This window comes from Uranotaenia lowii, chromosome 3, assembly GCF_029784155.1.
Source record: "Uranotaenia lowii strain MFRU-FL chromosome 3, ASM2978415v1, whole genome shotgun sequence".
In the NCBI taxonomy this organism is placed as follows: Eukaryota; Metazoa; Arthropoda; class Insecta; order Diptera; family Culicidae; genus Uranotaenia; species Uranotaenia lowii.
In genome coordinates this window covers 330,120,363-330,140,784 of record NC_073693.1, presented here as the reverse complement: position 1 = coordinate 330,140,784, position 20,422 = coordinate 330,120,363, and the positions used below count along the sequence as shown (strand labels likewise).

Here is a 20,422-nt window from a genome sequence, read left to right as displayed (position 1 = left end):
AAATTTCATATCAATTTCACTCTCTTTACTTTCAGGTGAAGGCTAACGGTTTCAACTAACGGTGTAACTATGTGAGCAACATCAATTTGTGTAGCAGTTGGATTTTCCCGGATTCTTACAGCAACGCCCCTTCGCCACTGACTGGAAAATACCCACTTCACCACCATCACTGCAAATCGAAAGCTTCCTTAGCCCTGCAAAATGAACGGCCTGTCTACGCTGAACCGATTGCTGGGCAAAAAGAATAAAGATGGTAAGTTTTTTTTTCGATAAAAAAAAACTAAATGCGAAAAACTCAAACTGTTTCTAGACTTGAGAAGTGAGACGTAGCACATCAAAAGTGAGACGTGAAACATGAAACGTGAGATACTTTCGTGAGTCTTCATGTGTAATGTTCCATTACTCATGTCTCATGACTTCAACTCACGTATCATGTCTCAAGTCGCATAAAACAAGTTTGACTTAAAGAAATTACAAAAATTACGAAACTGACAAAAATGACAAAAATGGCAAAAATGACAAAAATGACAAAAATGACAAAATTGACAAAAATGACAAAAATGACAAAATTGACCAAGATGACCAAAATGACAAAAATGACAAAAATGACAAAAATGACAAAAATGACAAAAATGACAAAAATGACAAAAATGACAAAAATGACAAAAATGACAAAAATGACAAAAATGACAAAAATGACAAAAATGACAAAAAATGACAAAATGACAAAAATGACAAAAATGACAAAAATGACAAAAATGACAAAATGACAAAATGACAAAAATGACAAAAATGACAAAAATGAAAAAAATGAAAAAAAATGACAAAAATGACAAAAATAACAAAAATGAAAAAAATGAAAAAAAATGACAAAAATGACAAAAATAACAAAAATGACAAAATTGACAAAAATGTTAAAAATGACAAAAATGACAAAAATGACAAACGCCCCTTCGCCACTGACTGGAAAATACCCACTTCACCACCATCACTGCAAATCGAAAGCTTCCTTAGCCCTGCAAAATGAACGGCCTGTCTACGCTGAACCGATTGCTGGGCAAAAAGAATAAAGATGGTAAGTTTTTTTTTCGATAAAAAAAAACTAAATGCGAAAAACTCAAACTGTTTCTAGACTTGAGAAGTGAGACGTAGCACATCAAAAGTGAGACGTGAAACATGAAACGTGAGATACTTTCGTGAGTCTTCATGTGTAATGTTCCATTACTCATGTCTCATGACTTCAACTCACGTATCATGTCTCAAGTCGCATAAAACAAGTTTGACTTAAAGAAATTACAAAAATTACGAAACTGACAAAAATGACAAAAATGGCAAAAATGACAAAAATGACAAAAATGACAAAAATGACAAAAATGACAAAATTGACAAAAATGACAAAAATGACAAAATTGACCAAGATGACCAAAATGACAAAAATGACAAAAATGACAAAAATGACAAAAATGACAAAAATGACAAAAATGACAAAAATGACAAAAATGACAAAAATGACAAAAATGACAAAAATGACAAAAATGACAAAAATGACAAAAATGACAAAAATGACAAAAATGACAAAAATGACAAAAAATGACAAAATGACAAAAATGACAAAAATGACAAAAATGACAAAATGACAAAAATGACAAAAATGACAAAAATGAAAAAAATGAAAAAAAATGACAAAAATGACAAAAATAACAAAAATGACAAAATTGACAAAAATGTTAAAAATGACAAAAATGACAAAAATGACAAAATTGACAGAAATGACAAAAATGACAAAAATGGCAAAAATGACAAAAATGACAAAAATGACAAAAAAGACAAAAATGACAAAAATGACAAAAATGACAAAAATGACAAAAATGACAAAAATGACAAAAATGACAAAAATGACAAAAATGACAAAAATGACAAAAATGACAAAAATGACAAAAATGACAAAAATGACAAAAATGACAAAAATGACAAAAATGACAAAAATGACAAAAATGACAAAAATGACAAAAATGACAAAAATGACAAAAATGACAAAAATGACAAAAATGACAAAAATGACAAAAATGACAAAAATGACAAAAATGACAAAAATGACAAAAATGACAAAAATGACAAAAATGACAAAAATGACAAAAATGACAAAAATGACAAAAATGACAAAAATAACAAAAATGACAAAAATGACAAAAATGACAAAAATGACAAAAATGATAAAAATGATAAAAATGACAAAAATGACAAAAAGTATTGAAAAATGACAAAAATGACAAAAATGACAAAAATGACAAAAATGACAAAAATGATAAAAATGACAAAAATGACAAAAATGACAAAAATGAAAAAAAACGACAAAAATGACAAAAATGACAAAAATGACAAAAAAGACAAAAATGACAAAAATGACAAAAATGACAAAAATGACAAAAATGACAAAAATGACAAAAATGACAAAAATGACAAAAATGACAAAAATGACAAAAATGACAAAAATGACAAAAATGACAAAAATGACAAAAATGACAAAAATGACAAAAATGACAAAAATGACAAAAATGACAAAAATGACAAAAATGACAAAAATGACAAAAATGACAAAAATGACAAAAATGACAAAAATGACAAAAATGACAAAAATGACAAAAATGACAAAAATGACAAAAATGACAAAAATGACAAAAATGACAAAAATGACAAAAATGACAAAAATGACAAAAATGACAAAAATGACAAAAATGACAAAAATGACAAAATTGACCAAGATGACAAAAATGACAAAAATGACAAAAATGACAAAAATGACAAAAATGACAAAAATGAAAAAAATGACAAAAATGACAAAAATGACACTTACTTACTTACTTAATGATCCCGCGCCGATCCTCCGGTGCATAGGGCCGTGGTAAAAGACCTCCACTGTTGACGATCCGGAGCCAGCGTCTTCACCTGGTCCCAGTCAAGATTCTCGTCGACAGTTCGGATTTCAGCGGCTAGGCTTCGCCGCCACGAATTTCTGGGTCTGCCTCTTCTTCGATGACCTTCTGGATTCCAATCTAGCGCCTCTCTGCAAATCTCGTTTTCATCTCTTCGCAGCGTGTGCCCAATCCATCTCCACTTACGTTCCCGAAACAAACAAAAATGACAAAAATGACAAAAATGGCAAAAATGTCGAAAATTGCAAAAATGACAACGATGACTAAAATGACAAAAAGTATTAAAAAATGACAAAAATGACAAAAATGACAAAAATGACAAAAATGACAAAAATGACAAAAATGACAAAAATGACAAAAATGACAAAAATGACAAAAATGACAAAAATGACAAAAATGACAAAAATGACAGAAATGACAGAAATGACAAAAATGACAGAAATGACAGAAATGACAAAAATGACAAAAATGACAAAAATGACAAAAATGACAAAAATGACAAAAATGACAAAAATGACAAAAATGACAAAAATGACAAAAATGACAAAAATGATAAAAATGACAAAAACGAAAAAAATGACAAAAATGACAAAAATGACAAAAATGACAAACATGACAAAAATGACAAAAATGACAAAAATGACAAAAATGACAAAAATGACAAAAATGACAAAAATGACAAAAATGACAAAAATGACAAAAATGACAAAAATGACAAAAATGACAAAAATGACAAAAATGACAAAAATGACAAAAATGACAAAAATGACAAAAATGACAAAAATGACCAAAATGACAAAAATGACGAAGGTGACAAAGGTGACAAAAATTACAAAAATGACAAAAATGACAAAAATGACAAAAATGACAAAAATTACAAAAATGACAAAAATGACAAAAATAACAAAAATGACAAATTGACGATAGTGACAAATTAACGAAAGTGACAAAAATGACAGAAATTTCAAAAATGACAAAAATGACGAAAATGACAAACATTACGAATTGACCAAAATTACAAAAATGACAAAAATTTCAAAAACACCAAAAATGACAAAAATTACATAAATTTCAAAATTAAAACAAATTAAAAAAATCAAAATTTCAGAATAAAAAATGCTTGTAGGTCCCTTCATTTTTAATTTAAATTGAAATCAAGAATATTATTTTTCATTTTGCTTTTCAGTGCTCGTTTAAGGGGGGGGTAGGGTCTAACGGGTAAAAAAAAACACCATTTTCACGATTTTTTTCTAGAGCTATCGTTCAAACAAATGTATTCAAATTTTTTGCATTATACAAAGCATTGTTAAAAGAACATTCAGTAATTTTTTCATAGAAAAATATTGAAAAATGAGCCGGTGACGGAGCATTTTCGAGGACGCCTTTTAGAAAACAGGATTTGCGGTGGACACTGTATCTCAGCAAAGAATCATCTGAAGTCAAAAAATCAGAGCAAAATATTTTTAATAGATGTTTTTCTGGACCCCAACGTTTTTATTTAACTTAAAATTTTTTTTATGAAATTTTTGTGGCTGTTTGAAGTAAAAACTACGATTTTTTACGAAAAAATCCGCCATTTTTCACCTGTAAAATCTCCCCAAAGTAAAAAAATCAAAAAAGAAAAACGTTGGGGTCTAGTATTTTATATGTAGAAAATATGTTCCAAATTTGAAAAGAATCGGATAAGTAGTTTTCAAATGACGATGTCCACGGACTTTAAAAATGTGCTTTCGAGAAAAACGCGTTTGAAGTTTCTGCTCTTGCTTTCTTGCAGTATTAGATAGGAGAAATAAAGGCCTATAGTTTCTACAGTTTTGCTTCAATTGACTTGAAAATTTGACACAACATTCTTGAAATGTTTTACAATAAGAAAATAAAAAAATAAAAAAATCGATTTTTTGAAAGTGTTAGACCCTACCCCCCCCTTAAAAGCTAGAAAAACATTTCAATTTTTTTGTGATTGTTTTTTTTCGTGTTCTTTTAAACGAACACACACACACATATACACTCAGAAAAATACTATTATGCATGCCATAAGATTCTCTTATTAAGTGGCGCCATAAGAAAAATCATTGAAATTCATAAGATTCTCTTATGACGCGAATGAATTCTGAAGATGAACACCTAATCCAATGAGAGTTTGCAGCTTTTCATAAGAGGCTCTTATGGAAACAGAAAGTCAGTTCTAATTAGAATAATTTAGGATATTTGACGTTGAAAACATTCACTTTATTGTTTTCCCAATTTCTTTTAATAAAATAATGAAGTAGTCATCAGCAGCACAGCAACACCCCGGTTTCAACAAAGTTTTTTTGGCCGCATCCGATTCTTCGAACTTGCGTTTTTTTTCCGGTCAGTATACTGAAAGGTAAACAAAAAAAAATTTTAATTTTACTAGTATATATGGCGTTCACATCAAAAACATTTCAAACTTACCAATTAGAAAGATAACAATGTTAAGGAAAACGAATTACCAACAATAGCGAGTGCTTCGTACCGTTAGACAATAAAAAAATTGATGGAATGAATGAATGTGTTCATTATATTTTCACAATGCCATTTCTCCTATTTTTCATAAGATGTTCATATGAAAACTGAAGGAATTTTATAAGACTCTTATGAAACACAATTTTACACTCTAAAAAGCGGTTCATAAGACGCATCTTATGAAAATTATAATTAGAATTTGCCTGAGTGTAGGATCTCAGTGAAACTTAATGTTTCTTTGAAGAGATCTAAATTGTACTTAACTCTAGGCTTACCCAAGGATATGACGGCTAGCATCCTTCAAATGCTAAAACCATCCGTCCATTTTAAGAGTTGATACTATATGTATGCCGTGACCGAGACTCGATCTCATGACCTCTTGCTTAGAAGACTGAAACATGTTGTTTCCACATAATTCATGCAGAATCTACATAGTTTTTTGTTACCTCTTTATAGGACTGAGGCCTATAAGATCTTAAAATCTCAGCTGGGAAGAATGCTTGAAAAGGTCTTTGTAGGGTTCAGTATGTGGAATCTTGATAACTTGTTTCAAGTGAATTCCACTTTACAATTAAGATACGGATGTTAACTAGTAATTCCATTCTTCTTTTCCAGTTTCCAAATCTACGTCCAACCTTACCCGGTCCACGACCAACCTGGACAGCTCTAGTCAGTACAACAAGATCGTGCCGCTGGCCGCCATGAATAATGCCCCGTTCGAGCAGACGTTCCGGATAACGGTGCTCTTGCCCCGGGAACAGCTGTACGTGGCTCGAGTCGGTGCTAAAACTCGCCTGGCGGTAGTGCTGGATATGATCTGCAACGATAAATTGCTGGACGCATCGAAATTCCTGTTCCGCCATCCAACGGACTTCCATCAGGGGTTCGAGCTGGATCTTACTATAGGAGAAGTTGGATTAAATGAGATTCGATTGATGTCCAAGAAGGAGCTTGAACATCTGCAAAACAATGAGTATCGGCTAAGCACTAGCGACATCTTCCGGCTGCACCAGAAGAACATCCGTGAAAGCTCGGTTTCTTCTTCGGATCTAAGCAGAACTTCGCGCGCGGCGATGAAAACTACTAGTCCCTATAGTTCAACAAATTCGCTCAACTCGATGGATTCATCAGGGCTGAGTTCAAGCTCCCGTGGAGGAATCAACGGCAGTCAGCCACATCCTCCGGTGGCTCCAACCCGGAAAAAACGTCTAGCTCCACGACCTCCGAGTCAAAACTCTATACCCGAGAAGGCACCCCTGGAGTTCAGCAGAGATGATCACATCTTCAAGGAACCGCAGTTGCCACCTTACTCTAAGAAGAACTTCCATGTATCGTCCCCAAATCTGTTCAATCGGGGCCTACAAGCCGTAGACTCGATGAACAACAATAGCATTGAGTACCAACAGCCCAATGGCGAAGAAGTCAACCTCCGGGATCACCACCACCAACATCCGGAAACCGTCGAAGAGATGAACAACATCATCAATACCCAAACGTCGTACAGTACCCTCAAGAACCGGCCCACCTCGATGTACATCATCCGGGAACCACCCACTTCCGAGAAACAGAACCAAGAAAACGGCGAAAACGACTTTCAGCGGACCTCCCTGAATGGAACCAACAGCAACAGTATGCTGGACATTGTCAATCACACCCGCACATCCTCCAACTCGTCCGAGGTGAAAGACCCGCGAGACTTCCAGGAAAGCTTGGACCATCTCCAGCAGCATCAACCGACCCCTCGTCAACGGCTTAACTCGAATGGTAACTTCATGTTTGAGATTTATTTTTGTTGAACCCTCTAACAATTATTTTCCTCTTCCAGCTAGGAAATCCAAAGCTCCGGCCCCGCCTCCGAGGAGTGTCGGAACGAGGTTAACCACAGTCGATACCCGAACCACCAATACCAGCAGCAATAGTTTGACTAATGGTGGACGCAATCATGCTAACAATAATAACCTGGTCCCGGAACCAAAGATTGTACCGACACCATCGCCGAGGGCACCGCTGCGAGGGGCCACAACCGGAAGCACCGACAGCGATACGCTGATTTCGGAAACCGACTCCAACTTCAGCGAGGAACGGAACCAAGGTGAAGCTCAATGCATGACGAATTCTAGTTGATTTTTTTAAAAAATTCTTTAATTTTCAGATACGGTGAATAAGCTAAATGCGGTTAACAGCCTTCATCATCAGCAGCCGACCACCCCACCGATATCATCGGTTCCGTCCCAAAACGTATCCAAAGTAATGCTAAACGTAGATCAGTCGTCCCCGGAACCGACAAGTGCCCCTGCCAGTTTGGTTCAGCAAGATACGGAACCCAAATCGGCCAATGGCGCTTCAACGGTTTCCATCAAGATCGTTAACGACGCTAACAAAACGCCGGTGGAACCACAGCTAAATAACAGCTTCAAACCATCGACTCCAATCGTATCCAAAGTGCACATTGTGCCGGAAGTTGGTAGCAGAAAAACCAACGAAACGGAACCCGACCGGAGACCTTCAAACGGGGGACACAGCTCGGACGAAGATATCAAAATTTATAACATTGAATCCGGAACGGAGCGACGGATTCATGAGAAGAAAGACCAAGTCCGGTCTCCATCGCCGGCGGAAGACGAACAGTGGACCTATACCCTACCGGCTCCACCTAAATTTGCCGATTCGTCCATCAAGTCCGGAGAGTACGACGAAAAGCAGCGCATTTTCGATTTGCAGTCAACCTTTGTGGACAACACCACGATCGTTACTGATCAAATGACGTTTATTTCGGATGAAACGGAAGCCATCCGCCCTGTTCTCCGAGAGAAGGTGCTGATGGATGAAAGCCTCGTGGTCCTAGAGGAAAACGGCAAAAACTGTCCCTCCCCAACAGTGACTTTGAACGAGAGCGATCTTGGCACCGGAAGCAGTCCCAGCGTCACTCCCACCGGAGGAGAAATTTTGATCACATCAGACATGGAAGACGGCTATCGTGGAGGAAGTGACCTACGCGAGTCGATGATTCAAACCCTCGAGAAACGGAGAGAAAAATTAAAAGAAAACGAACTTCAAGAACTGAAGGAAGCCATCGAGAGTGGCGTAAAACCGATAAAGGAAACGAACGGAAACCTTACAAAAAATGAAAGCAATGTTATCAATAGTGCCAAAACGAACGAAGAAATCCTCATCCAGGACAATGCGGTGGTCATCAAGAGGACCAGCATTACCAGCATCAACCGGTCTCAATCGGTACTGGAACCGGCCGGCCAGCGAAGGTTCTCCAACGAGAACCGAAAATCTAGTGAGGTGATCAACGAGCTGGCCGCGGTGATTCGAGACGATAGCTCGCTACGGGGGGTGCTGAGTGGATCCCGAAAACAACAGGATCAACAGGAGGAAATTCCCGGGGTGGGACCGAATAGTTTGAGTAATTTTAAAATCAGTACCTATAGTAATGGGTTTTCGGGCGAGAATAAGGAAAATATTTTGGAGAAGGCTGTACGGACAGAAAAATCGACGGATACGGTAAGTTGTATTTTTTTTTGTTTGTTTCTCATCAACGTTCAGTAATTACAAATTAAAAATATACAATCTAACCTGTTAAATCACGATCTGAAAAGGTAAGAAGATTTTTCATCGCATTCACATGCGAAAGGAAGGATTAGGTTCGAAAATTATCTTTTGTCAACACTCATGCTTTAACTTTCTCTTCTGCTCCTTTCACAACATGGCCAAAACTTTAAAGTGTGCGAGAAGATGAAAGTCCAGTATCTTGAACCTCTTGTTTTTCGCTCCAGAAGCTATGATTTTTGCTGAACTTCTTCCTGAGCAAACACAGGAAAAACTTTCTTTTTTTCGGGATTTTCATTCTCTGGGATGATTTATTCCTGACACAGGAAATGCTACTGAGTTTCTTGAGGTTACTTGACTACTTGGGGTTTCCTCTAATAGTTGGAATTCTTCGTCTGGCTGTCCGTCTCCGGGTCCTGAAACCTCTTCTTAAACTCCCTTGGCAAGCTCCCCTCAAGTATGCCGAATTTATAACATCCACATGGAAAATGCGTTCCTTATCATAGGATGGTGTTTTTCTAGCCTCTTTGACTTTTTTAAAGCCTTGCGCAGCGGTTGATACATCGATCGAGATGATCACATCGAAGTCGTTTATCGTTCCTCTGTAAAAGTCAGTTCACGTCGATAATGACTTCGATACGACGAATATCCACATTTCTGCTCAACACCCACATTCGCAGTCCTACAACTACATCCAACCGGTTGCTCGTCCTGGAGTTGAGAAGGACGACCTTCTTTTGGTTTCTCCGACTTTTTTTATGCCTTCGGTTTTGATCGACGACAGCCTGACCTTCTATTTGCTTCCCAACTCGACGAACTTCCAGTGACTCTTGGTCCGACAATCTTCTAGTCGTATTTGGTCTAACGACCTTTCAGTGGCTCTGGTTTAATCCCTCTCTAATGGCTTTGGCTCGATAACCACCAATGGCTCTGGCTCGACGACCTTCGAAGACTTTCCAGTGGCTCTAGTTCTTTGCCGTCAACTCTATTTGCCACAGAGGTTTCCAACATGATTTATATAAGAAGTGAAACGATATTAAACATTGTAGATTACAGAATATCTGGCAAAACTATTCAGCGAATGGTTCTGACAGAGAACTCATTATTCACTGACGATTTTACCGGAGCTTGAAGTTGCTCAACAATAAGAAATCTTTTTTTTTCACTAAAAACTTTAAACTCAGGAATCTGCACCACTTGGATACTCCAATGGTGGTGGAGTGATCCTTCTTATGTACACAGCTTTTACTACACAGTAGATCTTTCCTCAAATTTGGCGATTCAAACGCTTGATCGGAGGCACTCTACTTGGAAACTCGCCTTTTCTTCCTTTTTTGTGGGCTGGAAATCATAGGGTTTTGGGCCTCAACTCATTCTGGACTCCCGCCTTTAGTGACCCACACTCAAGACTGTTGTTTAATCACGACTCAAATAACTTAATCCCACTCCATGGCGTCATCTATTGAACAAAGCCACACCTATTGCAGTTAATCGTCCTGTATCAAAAAGTTGTCTATTCAGAAAAGGAGACCGGTTATGCGTAGTGGTCACCCTTGACGTGAAGAAGAACGCCTTCAACAGTGTCAGTTTAGCAGCGATTTCGTCGTCGCTCATTCGTATAAGGATTCCGGCATATATCTGTAGGGTGGTGGTGGAGGGTTACTTCCGTAACCGCCAACTACAGTAAATGAACTGCGAGGGACAGGGAGTGTCTTGGCAAGGGGTTTCACTAGGATCGATACTTCGTTCATGACAAACTCCTGAGACTGCGTCTCCCACGGGAGTGAGACTTGTGGGATTTGCAGACGACGTGGCCCAAGAGGTCCAGCTACTCGCCGAAGCGGTCCAGCTACTCGCCACAGTAGCGATTGAGAAGGTGGAAAGTTGGATGCGCTCCAAGAGCTTGCGTCTGTCTCACCACAAGATCGAGATTCAGCACAATCAGTGACGATTGCAGCTGGACCATGCGCAATCGAATCCAAGCGTGCGATCAAGTACCTGGGGGTGATGATCGACGACCGGATGAGCTACGGCGGTCGACTACGGCTGTAAAAGAGAGGCAATGGCGACAACAGTCCTCTCACGGTTCATGTCGAATAAATCGGCGATCCGCTGCAGCAGACGGAGGGTCCTGGCGAGTGTGAACTCGTCCATTTTGCGGTACGGAGCGGAATCCTTGAGCATACAGCGTAATCTGCAGAAGCTCGGCAGCGTGCAGCGGCTGGTGAACCTGCGAGTAATCAGTGCATATCAAACAGTGTCCTCGGTAGCTGCTGATGTTGTGGCGGGGGTCATGTCCATCTCGGTCTTGCTAGAAGAAGATATCTACTGCTATGAGCACAGGCACATGACCGATGTGTGGAAACATGCCAGAGAGGTTTCAATGTCCAGCTGGCAGCACCAGTCGGACAGCTCGGAACGTGGCCGGTGAACCCATCGCTTGATCCCTAACGTCGGATTCTGGATGGATCGTGGATTTGAGTGTTGTTCAGTGTTCAGTGTGGTGTTCAACTGTCCAAGGTTCGAAGGGGTACGCACTAACAAGCTTGTCGCCTGTGGACTCTATACGACAGCCGACATCATCGTGCGGAGGATGTGTGAGGATGCCAATATTTGGCGCGTGGTCAGCGGTGAGTTCACCCGAGTCAGGACTGCCCTGCAGAGGAGTTGGAACCAGCACTAGTCCATAATCGACGTAGGGTGACTCCTTTACCGGGGAGCATCCGAGATGTGTGCGTCCGAACCTAACAGTAAAGCAAACAAAGATAAGATTTTACCTTCTGAGTATGCCGAGCTGTATGTAGGATATCTCCACCGTTACCGTCGCGGAGTATCCGAGTAGAATGCGCCCGCTGCGACGGAGGCGACGGAGACATGACCTTCTCCGCAGTCGAACTCGTAGGGAGATTGACGCCCCGGAATACTCTCGGATAGAGTGACTTCACGTCGTCGTCGGCGGGTGAGTCACTCTAGTCGGTGTAGGATGACGCCTTTGCCGGGACCTCAAGTCATCAGAGGAGAGGTCATTGGTCTCTAGCAGTGGTCCCGAACAGAGGTGGAGCGCACGATAGTCGTGATAACCAAGCGAGCCTCGAGTTACGAGTAAAGGCCGGACCTCGAGTCGTCAGAGGAGAGGTCCTTAGTCTTGAATCGTAACAAGAGGCAGGGTATATATGTTGGAGTTTGACTTGGAACCGTGTAAGCCGATGACCGCAGAAGCGCGGACTTGTTCTCCCATCACGGGTACAGCCTTGGTTGCAGGTCCGGATGAGAATTAGGTGGACTTTATGGCGTAGGGATACATAGTATCTAGAGTCGACCAATTGCATCCGTGAACCCAGAGTAGCATACTGCAAAGACGTGAATACTGTGGAGACAACTATTAAAAAATTTTAAACCTTGATCCTTGTTGAGTCAATGTACTCTGCGCCCCGACGACGGAATCACAGATGGAAACTGCAGACTACATTTATTTGACAAGGTTATCAAACCGGGTATATCGACACATGCACCCTCCAAACCTTGATCATTCGTCTCGGTAGGGTAGCGAGCCAACGTATCCGAACCGACGGCGATACTTAATGAGCAGATAGAAGTCCACTAGTTTCTGTTTCTTTCTCAGGATGTCTCCATTGCTGACTACCGAAACATCTCTAGCGTATTTCAACACGTTTGGCATGTTCGTGTTACTAAGAGATAGACGTCCTACTCTAGCTAAACATGATGGTAATGACATCGGCCGTCACTCTAGGCTGCTGATGTTTTGTCTACTTCTTAAAACCGCAAACTTTCTGCAGATTATACTGCTTATTCAGGGCCTGTCTGCGGCATTCGATCACCGAGATGTCCGAGATGTTAATTCGTCTGCACTGCATAAACGCTTCCCTCCTTTTTGGTCATCCTGGCTCTATTCGATATCTCTATGATAGTAAACCGTAAACCGTGCTGTCTGCCTTCACCTTCGATGTATTATTATTATTATTATTATTTATTATCAAATCAACAGATCATATATTGATCCAAATGATATTTAAAAATTAAGAGACTAACTACAAATATAAATCTACACTGAACTTAGAACACTAAGAATTCTTCTACGGAATACAATCTTCGAAACGTCAAAATCGAAATGTTCTGAGAAGCGGTTAAAAGTCTTGATGACGCCAATTATTGCAGAGTTGGCCCCGTAATTGTTTAGTCTAACAGGAACGAAGAGCTGAAGATCCCGATTCGTCAAACTACGAGGTCGGGCGCTAAGTGGAAGAACTTCCAAAAGTGCGGGAGAGTCGATTCTTGATGAAAGCAGATCAGCGACGAAAGAAGCACGAGTGGCGGTCCTGCGGGCTTGCAGCGTGTCGATGTCGATCAGGCGGCAGCGGCTTTCGTAGCTGGGAAGTCGAAAAGGGTCTTGCCAGTTTAAGTGTCGAAGGGCATACCTCAAAAAACGTCGATGGATGGCTTCGATGCGATCAGAACCGTTTTGATAATATGGGCACCAAACCGCAGAAGCATATTCGAGGTTCGATCGAACCAGACTGCAGTAAAGACTCTTCAGGCAGTAGATGTCCTTAAAGTCCTTCGTCATGCGGAAAAGAAGACCCAGGCTTCTGGAGGCTTTGTCAACGATATAGTTGGTGTGATTCTTAAAATCCAGCCGCGCGTCGAGGATCACACCAAGACCTTTCACGTGTTGAGCTCGAGAGATTTCATCGTTTCCAAGGAAATAAACGGCTGAGAACGAGCGTCGTTTGCGGAAAAATGATATTACTACACATTTATCACGGTTTAAAGGTAGGCGATTGGCATCACACCAGGAGGCGAAGAGGTTAAACTGGTTCTGCAGGAAGTTCACATCCTCGGAGCCATTGATAGAGCAGTACAGTTTCAAGTCGTCGGCATACGCCAATTTTGGTCCGTCGAGGAGTTGCAGCACGTCATTGAAGTAGATTAGGAATACTAACGGCCCTAAATGACTTCCCTGAAGCACGCCTGATGAAGCTGAGAACTGCCTGGAAAAACAGTTACCCGTACGAACTGTCAATTTACGTCCAGTAAGGTAACTGCGGAACCAGCTAATGAGAGATCTACAAAATCCTAAACGCGCGATCTTTCCGACGGCAATATCATGGTTCACCTTGTCGAATGCGGCAGACAGATCGGTATAGATGGCATCATTTGGGATTTCTTTACAAAACTTTCATGCACATACGAGGTAAAGGTTAGTAAGTTAGTTGTAGTTGAGCGTTGAGGCATAAATCCATGCTGGCCGTTGGAGAGGTTGTGCTTGCAGAACATGAAAATGGGATCTAAAACCACCAATTCGAAAAGTTTGGCTATAGCACACAGAGCTGAAATTCCTCGGTAATTATTAACATCTTTCCTATCTCCCTTTTTATGAACCGGGAACATGTAAGCTTCTTTCCACAGTGAGGTGAAGGTTTCCTGGTCAAGCGAAGCTTGGAAGATAAGCCTGATAGGAGTCAGCAAAAAAGGCATAAAACGCTTCAGAAAGTTAGCTGGTATCTCGTCCGGGCCCGTAGAGAAGGAGTTTTTGAGCTTAGTGGCTGCTTTAGACATGGTTGTATCCTCGACTGTAATACCGTTTAAAGAAAAGCCCAGTGGTGAAACACTCCTGATGGCACAATTCAGTTGATCGTCGGTTATTGAAGATGTATCAAAGATGCTCGAAAATTTATTGGCAAAGAGATCGCAGATTCCGGAGTCAGAGTTCGCCATGATGCCATCCAGGAACATGCAGGACGGTGTTCCAGGTTCATTCCGCTGATTCTTGACGTGATTCCAGAAGAATTTTGGGCTAGTCTTGAGGTTTTGCTGAAATCGACTAAAATGGTTTTGATAGCTACGTTGACTGGCTTTTTTAAAGACGGAGTTGAGTTTGCGATATTCTTCCTTGGTATGCGGAGATTTGTGCTTGTTGTAATTTCGAAGGGCACGCATTTTTGTCGCTTTCTGTTGTCGTAAAGCTGTTGTGGCCCATGGAGTCCGAGGATTAGCATTGGCGGTGCGTTTCGGCACATGACGGTCGATTACGTAGCTGAGGATGTGCGAGAAAGTTTCGGCTGCAGTATTAGGGTTAGCTAGTTCGAGTTCGGATTCCCAGTCTATAGTGGCCAGTACGCGAGAAATGATATCGAAATCGGCGTTCTTATAGTCCAAGTAGAAGGGTACATCCGCTTTCTGCACCCGCTTCTAGATCACCCTCACTAACACCTAACCAACTGTATCCAGTTGACACGACCGATCTGTCCGCAGAATGGAGCCCACACAATGATCGCTATTTATCAAGGACTTTCGTCCCTCTCTACGGAAGGTTTTGGTATCACCTTGTTTACGTTCAGCCTTTTCTGGGCTTCAAGTAGGACGTGACTTCGGAGGGGTAGTTAGTCGGCTGCACTACTTCTCGGTTCACACGCATTGATGTACCCGAAAATGACCTTGAGGCTCTTCTCCAGGAGCCTTTCTAAGGCCCCGCCACCAACCGGAAACAATCTTGCATACCTTTCCAGTCTCAGTGGGTTGGAGTTCTGTTTTGCGTAACTTTTGGTGAGCGTTCCCTCTCTAGAGCCTTTTTCGGATCTCCGATATACCCTGTTCTCTCAATGGGTATCTATGAGCTTGTAAGCCGTGATAACAAACGGCATCGCTTGTCCTCAACCTCCTTGTAGATGTTGGACTAACTCTTCACTACTGTTACTGGTTCCTTCATGTCGTCTATTACGTTAACCAGTTTATCCGGTACTACAAATCTCTGGAGAACTTAAGAGCCTCTCGACCTGCTATGGCCTGTTTCGATTTGGTGTCTACCTCATCGCTAATGTTTGGATAAGCTGTCTAACCACGGAACGCCCCTTTCTAAGGATATCTATATCTGAGTCAGGCTTAATTCTCTATTTTAGCATAATTTAAGATAACACGCTAAATAATAAACAGCTGGAATGCGCTATTTAAAAAGCTCAATTTTACACAATCGAATTACCACTTCAAATTTATCTAATTCCAGGTGCCTCCGAAACCACCCCAGGACGAAGAGGAAGCGGTCATCATCCGCCGAAAGATATCGGTCGATTCCATCCAGGCCATCCGCAGTGGGCAGCTGCTGAGCAGCGATGAAGAAGAGTCTCTAGCGGCCAACAACCAACAGCAGCAGATGGTCAATGGTGGTGCGATTCGTAATGGATCGGCCGCCCTCGTTGGAGCAGGCCCGGTCAAACGTCGCAGCCTGACTACGGTGCTGAACCGCACTCCCGGTCGAATCAACCGGTCGGATTCGTTCCATTCGACTCGGTCGGACTACATTCAGGCGCTGGCTAGTCCAGCCGGGGGAGGCGGAGTTCCCAGGGAAAATGGGATGCGATTGACTCCGCGGAGTACATCCTATATTTCGTTGATTGGAGCGCAGAGGTTTGAAAATCGATTTGGAGCTGGCTCTAGGCGGAAGTCGACTAGCGAGGTGAGCATCTGTGATTCGCCGTCGCTGCAAAGTTTGGAGGTGATTAAGAATATTCTGAATACATCGCGGAGTAATTTGGTGGCGAATGAAGCTGAGGAGGAACGAGAAGTTTTACCTATGGCGGCCATAAAGAGGAACAGCTTTACGGATATCTCAACTTTGGTACAGTTCAAGAATGAGGTAGCTAGGAGCGGTGTATTGAGAAGGGAAAGCGTAGTCGATACGAAGATTGAGGAAGTTGAAGTTAGAAAAGAGATTGAAGAGGAGAAAGAGAATGTGCAGGATTCAAAGAAAGAATATTTGAAGAAAAATAGTTTTACGGAAAATAGTATAATCAGTAATAAGGTTGAAACTCAGCTGATGACGGATATGTCTCAGGAATCAAAAAGTGACGACGAGAAGCTGCAAAACAAGCAATTTTCGTCTGTTGTCACTAAGAATCCACAAACGACGGTTGTAAGTATAACTACTACAAGCACGACTGTGACCAGCAGTGGAGTTAGTGTTACAGTGAATGCTCAAGATAGCATTGAAAATGATAAGAAGTGGAAGTACCAAGGTCCTCCGACCATCAATCTATCCACTTGGAGTGAACGTCCCAAAATTGACGTGACCATTAAGTCGGATCGGGATTATCGATTCGGAGGAAGCTCTACGCTTCCTCGAGGCTACAGAAACGTCAACAATACCACAAAAATAAGCTTGAACGCAACACCCGCTACTGTTGATGAAAGGGAAGACGGCGTTGATCGTCCAGATTGCGCCCGAGAACACGTGCCATTGAGACGGAGTGAAGTAGAAATCCAAAAACTTCCCTTAGAAATTAACAGGACTGAACCTGTTACGGTCAACAACGACGATCGTCTACCCATTGTAAGGGCTGTTGAATACAAAAAGAACGTCGTACCACCTACTGTTGCACCGAAACCCCTGGAGAAACCATACTTCTACGATACCTTCTCACGGAATCCAGGGACGCCAGCAAACACAACAGCTACCATTAATCGACTTAGTATGGGTTATCAAAAATTCCAACCCGTGGTTCGTGGATTCAAATCAATAGATGAACCTTCAGCTCCACGACCTGTATCAATGATCGAATCTACCAATATTTCAACGACCATTTTAAAACCCGCGCCTCCAAAGGCACCAGAAAAGCCAGAACAAACCAACTCCAACCCGGGATTCCCATTCGGTCAGAACACGCTTAGGCGAACTGGCTTAAAAGATAAAATCCTCTCTCCGGAGCCACAACCGGAACCAAAAATATCTGCTATTCAAGAACCCCCCATAGTAGCACTCAAAGCCAAAAACAATACCACAGCATCCATTCCTCCCCCGCCACCCCCGAAACTGACCACTCCCGTCGTCCGAGGTGCCATTGTAAAAAAGCAGCTTCCCCCGGCGGCACAAACGGTTGATCCTCGATCCGCCCTGCTTGATGCCATCCGTGGCTTCAACAAGAGCAAACTTCGCAAGGATCCATCTATCGAAGAGCAACCCTCACACTAAAGTAAACACCCTTACTTTCTTTCGATACTTCCGACAACTTCTCCGCCTTTCTGCTGTGTAGTTAGTTGTTATTAATTTATTGTTTCTGTTGTATTCTTTTTGTTGTACTAAAATTTTTGTATGATTTTAACTATGTTTTAATAATTTTCTACCTTATTAGCACCGAATACTGAATCAAGATTGTAACTTTTTTAATCGAAAACAATAACGGTAACGCCAAAGGTAAGTGGGATTTGTCTGCGGATACGAATAATCGTGACCAGTCATACAAACATTAATATCGAGCGGTTTCGGGCAACTGATTTTATAGCATCAAACGGATATTTTTAACCAAAACGGTGACTTTTCCTTAAAAGGTACTCCAATCTGTCTAACAGATTTTAACAAACACACACAAATAAGACTAAAAATCGTTTGAAGACTCGTTCAAATAACCCGCAAAACATGCTGCACTGTTTTTTCCGAAATTTAAAAGTCTTACGGAAACGGCAGCTTTAAAATTATTTTCAGAAAGAACAACTTCACGTACATAGAATTGCACATAGATAAAGACACAAACAGTAAGAGTAAAAGAAACACATTCACACTCGGGTATTAATCGTTAATTCGTTACATTCCACAGAAGCCCAACACGTGGAGCTGTCTTTTTAACTATATTAGATCATTTTAAATCATCTAAACTTCAATCTTTATCCTTACTTCAAAGGTTAGGCTTATTCTTTCGATAAAATCCCCTTCATTTTAAAAAGTTCTTTTAAAAGAAAATCTTAACAACAAACACAATCATTAGTCATTAATGTAAGTCAACTAAAAATATACTAGTACTAAAAATTCATTAAAAAAACAAAATTCCCTTTTCTGTTCTTTTGATTCGTTGAACATACTGGTAATATATACTTATTCTAATCATCAAAAAATCGCGATTGTCGGTCTAAATCAGATGGTACGAAAAGGAAGTAATACACTCCAGAAAAAAGCTGGCATAATTGTACATTTTGTTTCTAGTAGCTACTGTATGAAATAAACTGATATTAATCAAATGTGTTGGTGATGACCTTATTATAGAGAAACTCCGTCTGCTGGTTTTGTTAAAAGAATACTGATTTGTTCAGCTTCATACTTTTAGGCGATTAAAATTCTGTCGACACTCTATGGAGCCACCCTATGATTAAAACCACAAAAGCCGTATATTACCCTAAAAGTGAAATATGAGCTCTTAGTGTTTTTAAATCTTGATTTTTTATCTTCTGGATAGATTTTTCGGATTTTTGTCACAGTTATCTGAGTTTACAGATTAGTTTGTTTTTGTTTCTTACTGTTACTTTTTCTTCCTTTCTTTATTTCTATATTTAAAATAAGATATCTATTAGTAAATTGATAATCAAATTGAGAGAATTCTTTTATTTCTCAGAGGTACCTACATTTATTGTGAAGGTAAGTTCATTCATTGATAATTTTATCAATCAAAGAGTGGCTCCATAGAGTACATCAATTTAACCCGAGCCATAGAGTAAATTAAATCGTCAAACTTTTTTTTGTACAGGATTTTCATCCTCTGGGATGATTTATCTCTAAGCAAATCGGTAATCTTAACACAAATGTAGGTGCTCATCAAGGGTTGTTTACTATATGGAAATAGCATGTGATAGAATGTGCTAGGATTCTTTTGAAAAAACTAGATCATTAATCAAACGACGTATTTATACTCTCAGCAGCTGAATTTTGTTAAATCAATGGTGTTAACACGTTCGTCGCCACGCTCATTTTGGTAGTTTTGCTAGCCGGGCCCAAAAAATTTTTCAGAGAGAGACAGCAAAGAGGGAGAACTCCCATATTTGAAACGTGTGGCGAAGTTGTTGTTTAGGCACGTGTGAAAATGTTGTTTAGGCACTCTCTGGAGCCACTTTTTTTTAACCAAGTCCCTCCAATTTGATTCTTCTTCGAAGAAAATGGTTAATATCATTCTTCAAACTCCTTCAAAACCTGAAAACACTCTTCAAATAAATGTTTTCAAAAATTTTAGAATTTTATTTTCCGATAAAAAGCTTTTCAATGAGCCGTTGTTTTTTTTTTCGTAAAATTCATTTACGGCTTATGTTCTTTCTTTCTTTGATATCTTTTGTTTCTCTAATACTTTCCATCACCTTTAAAAGTTAAAAAAAAAGGTTTAATATTGATAATAATCAGAGGGGTGTAATTGCCAAAACTATCAATGTTAAGTTGAGTACACCAAACGATTCTTCATATCTCAATCTACATCTGGAACAGAACCCAGATTTTTTTTAAAATTTAACCACTTTTTCGATTGAATTAAAACTGCTTGAATTGAAAAATATTAGAAAATTCGAGCACCTTTGGCAGCTTTGAAGTCGTTCGAAGTGCGTTTTTTTCGAAATTATCATTTGGGCGTTTACACCCCTCGGAATTTTTTGCAAGTAGGATATATTTTAGTATTAGTCTATCA

The 20,422-nt window shown here is 40.1% G+C and overlaps 1 protein-coding gene across 1 annotated transcript; it reads left to right on the top strand.

The window, feature by feature from the left end:
• The first annotated feature begins 944 nt into the window (after nt 1-944).
• LOC129754754 (uncharacterized) lies at nt 945-18,998 on the top strand. The gene is made up of 5 exons (XM_055750967.1): nt 945-1,075; nt 6,036-7,184; nt 7,246-7,512; nt 7,573-8,930; nt 15,997-18,998. Exons 1-5 carry the CDS (start codon nt 1,024-1,026, stop codon nt 17,956-17,958), a joined length of 4,788 nt encoding a protein of 1,595 aa, XP_055606942.1. The 5' UTR covers nt 945-1,023; the 3' UTR covers nt 17,959-18,998.
• The last annotated feature ends 1,424 nt before the right edge of the window (nt 18,999-20,422 follow it).

Bases quoted from the DNA above. Each gene is read 5' to 3' on its own strand.
- LOC129754754 (XM_055750967.1), top strand. From the start codon at position 1,024: ATGAACGGCCTGTCTACGCTGAACCGATTGCTGGGCAAAAAGAATAAA. The intron at 1,076-6,035 runs GTAAGTTTTTTT...CTTCTTTTCCAG, and splicing joins GGGCAAAAAGAATAAAGATG to TTTCCAAATCTACGTCCAAC. The intron at 7,513-7,572 runs GTGAAGCTCAAT...TTTAATTTTCAG, and splicing joins CAGCGAGGAACGGAACCAAG to ATACGGTGAATAAGCTAAAT.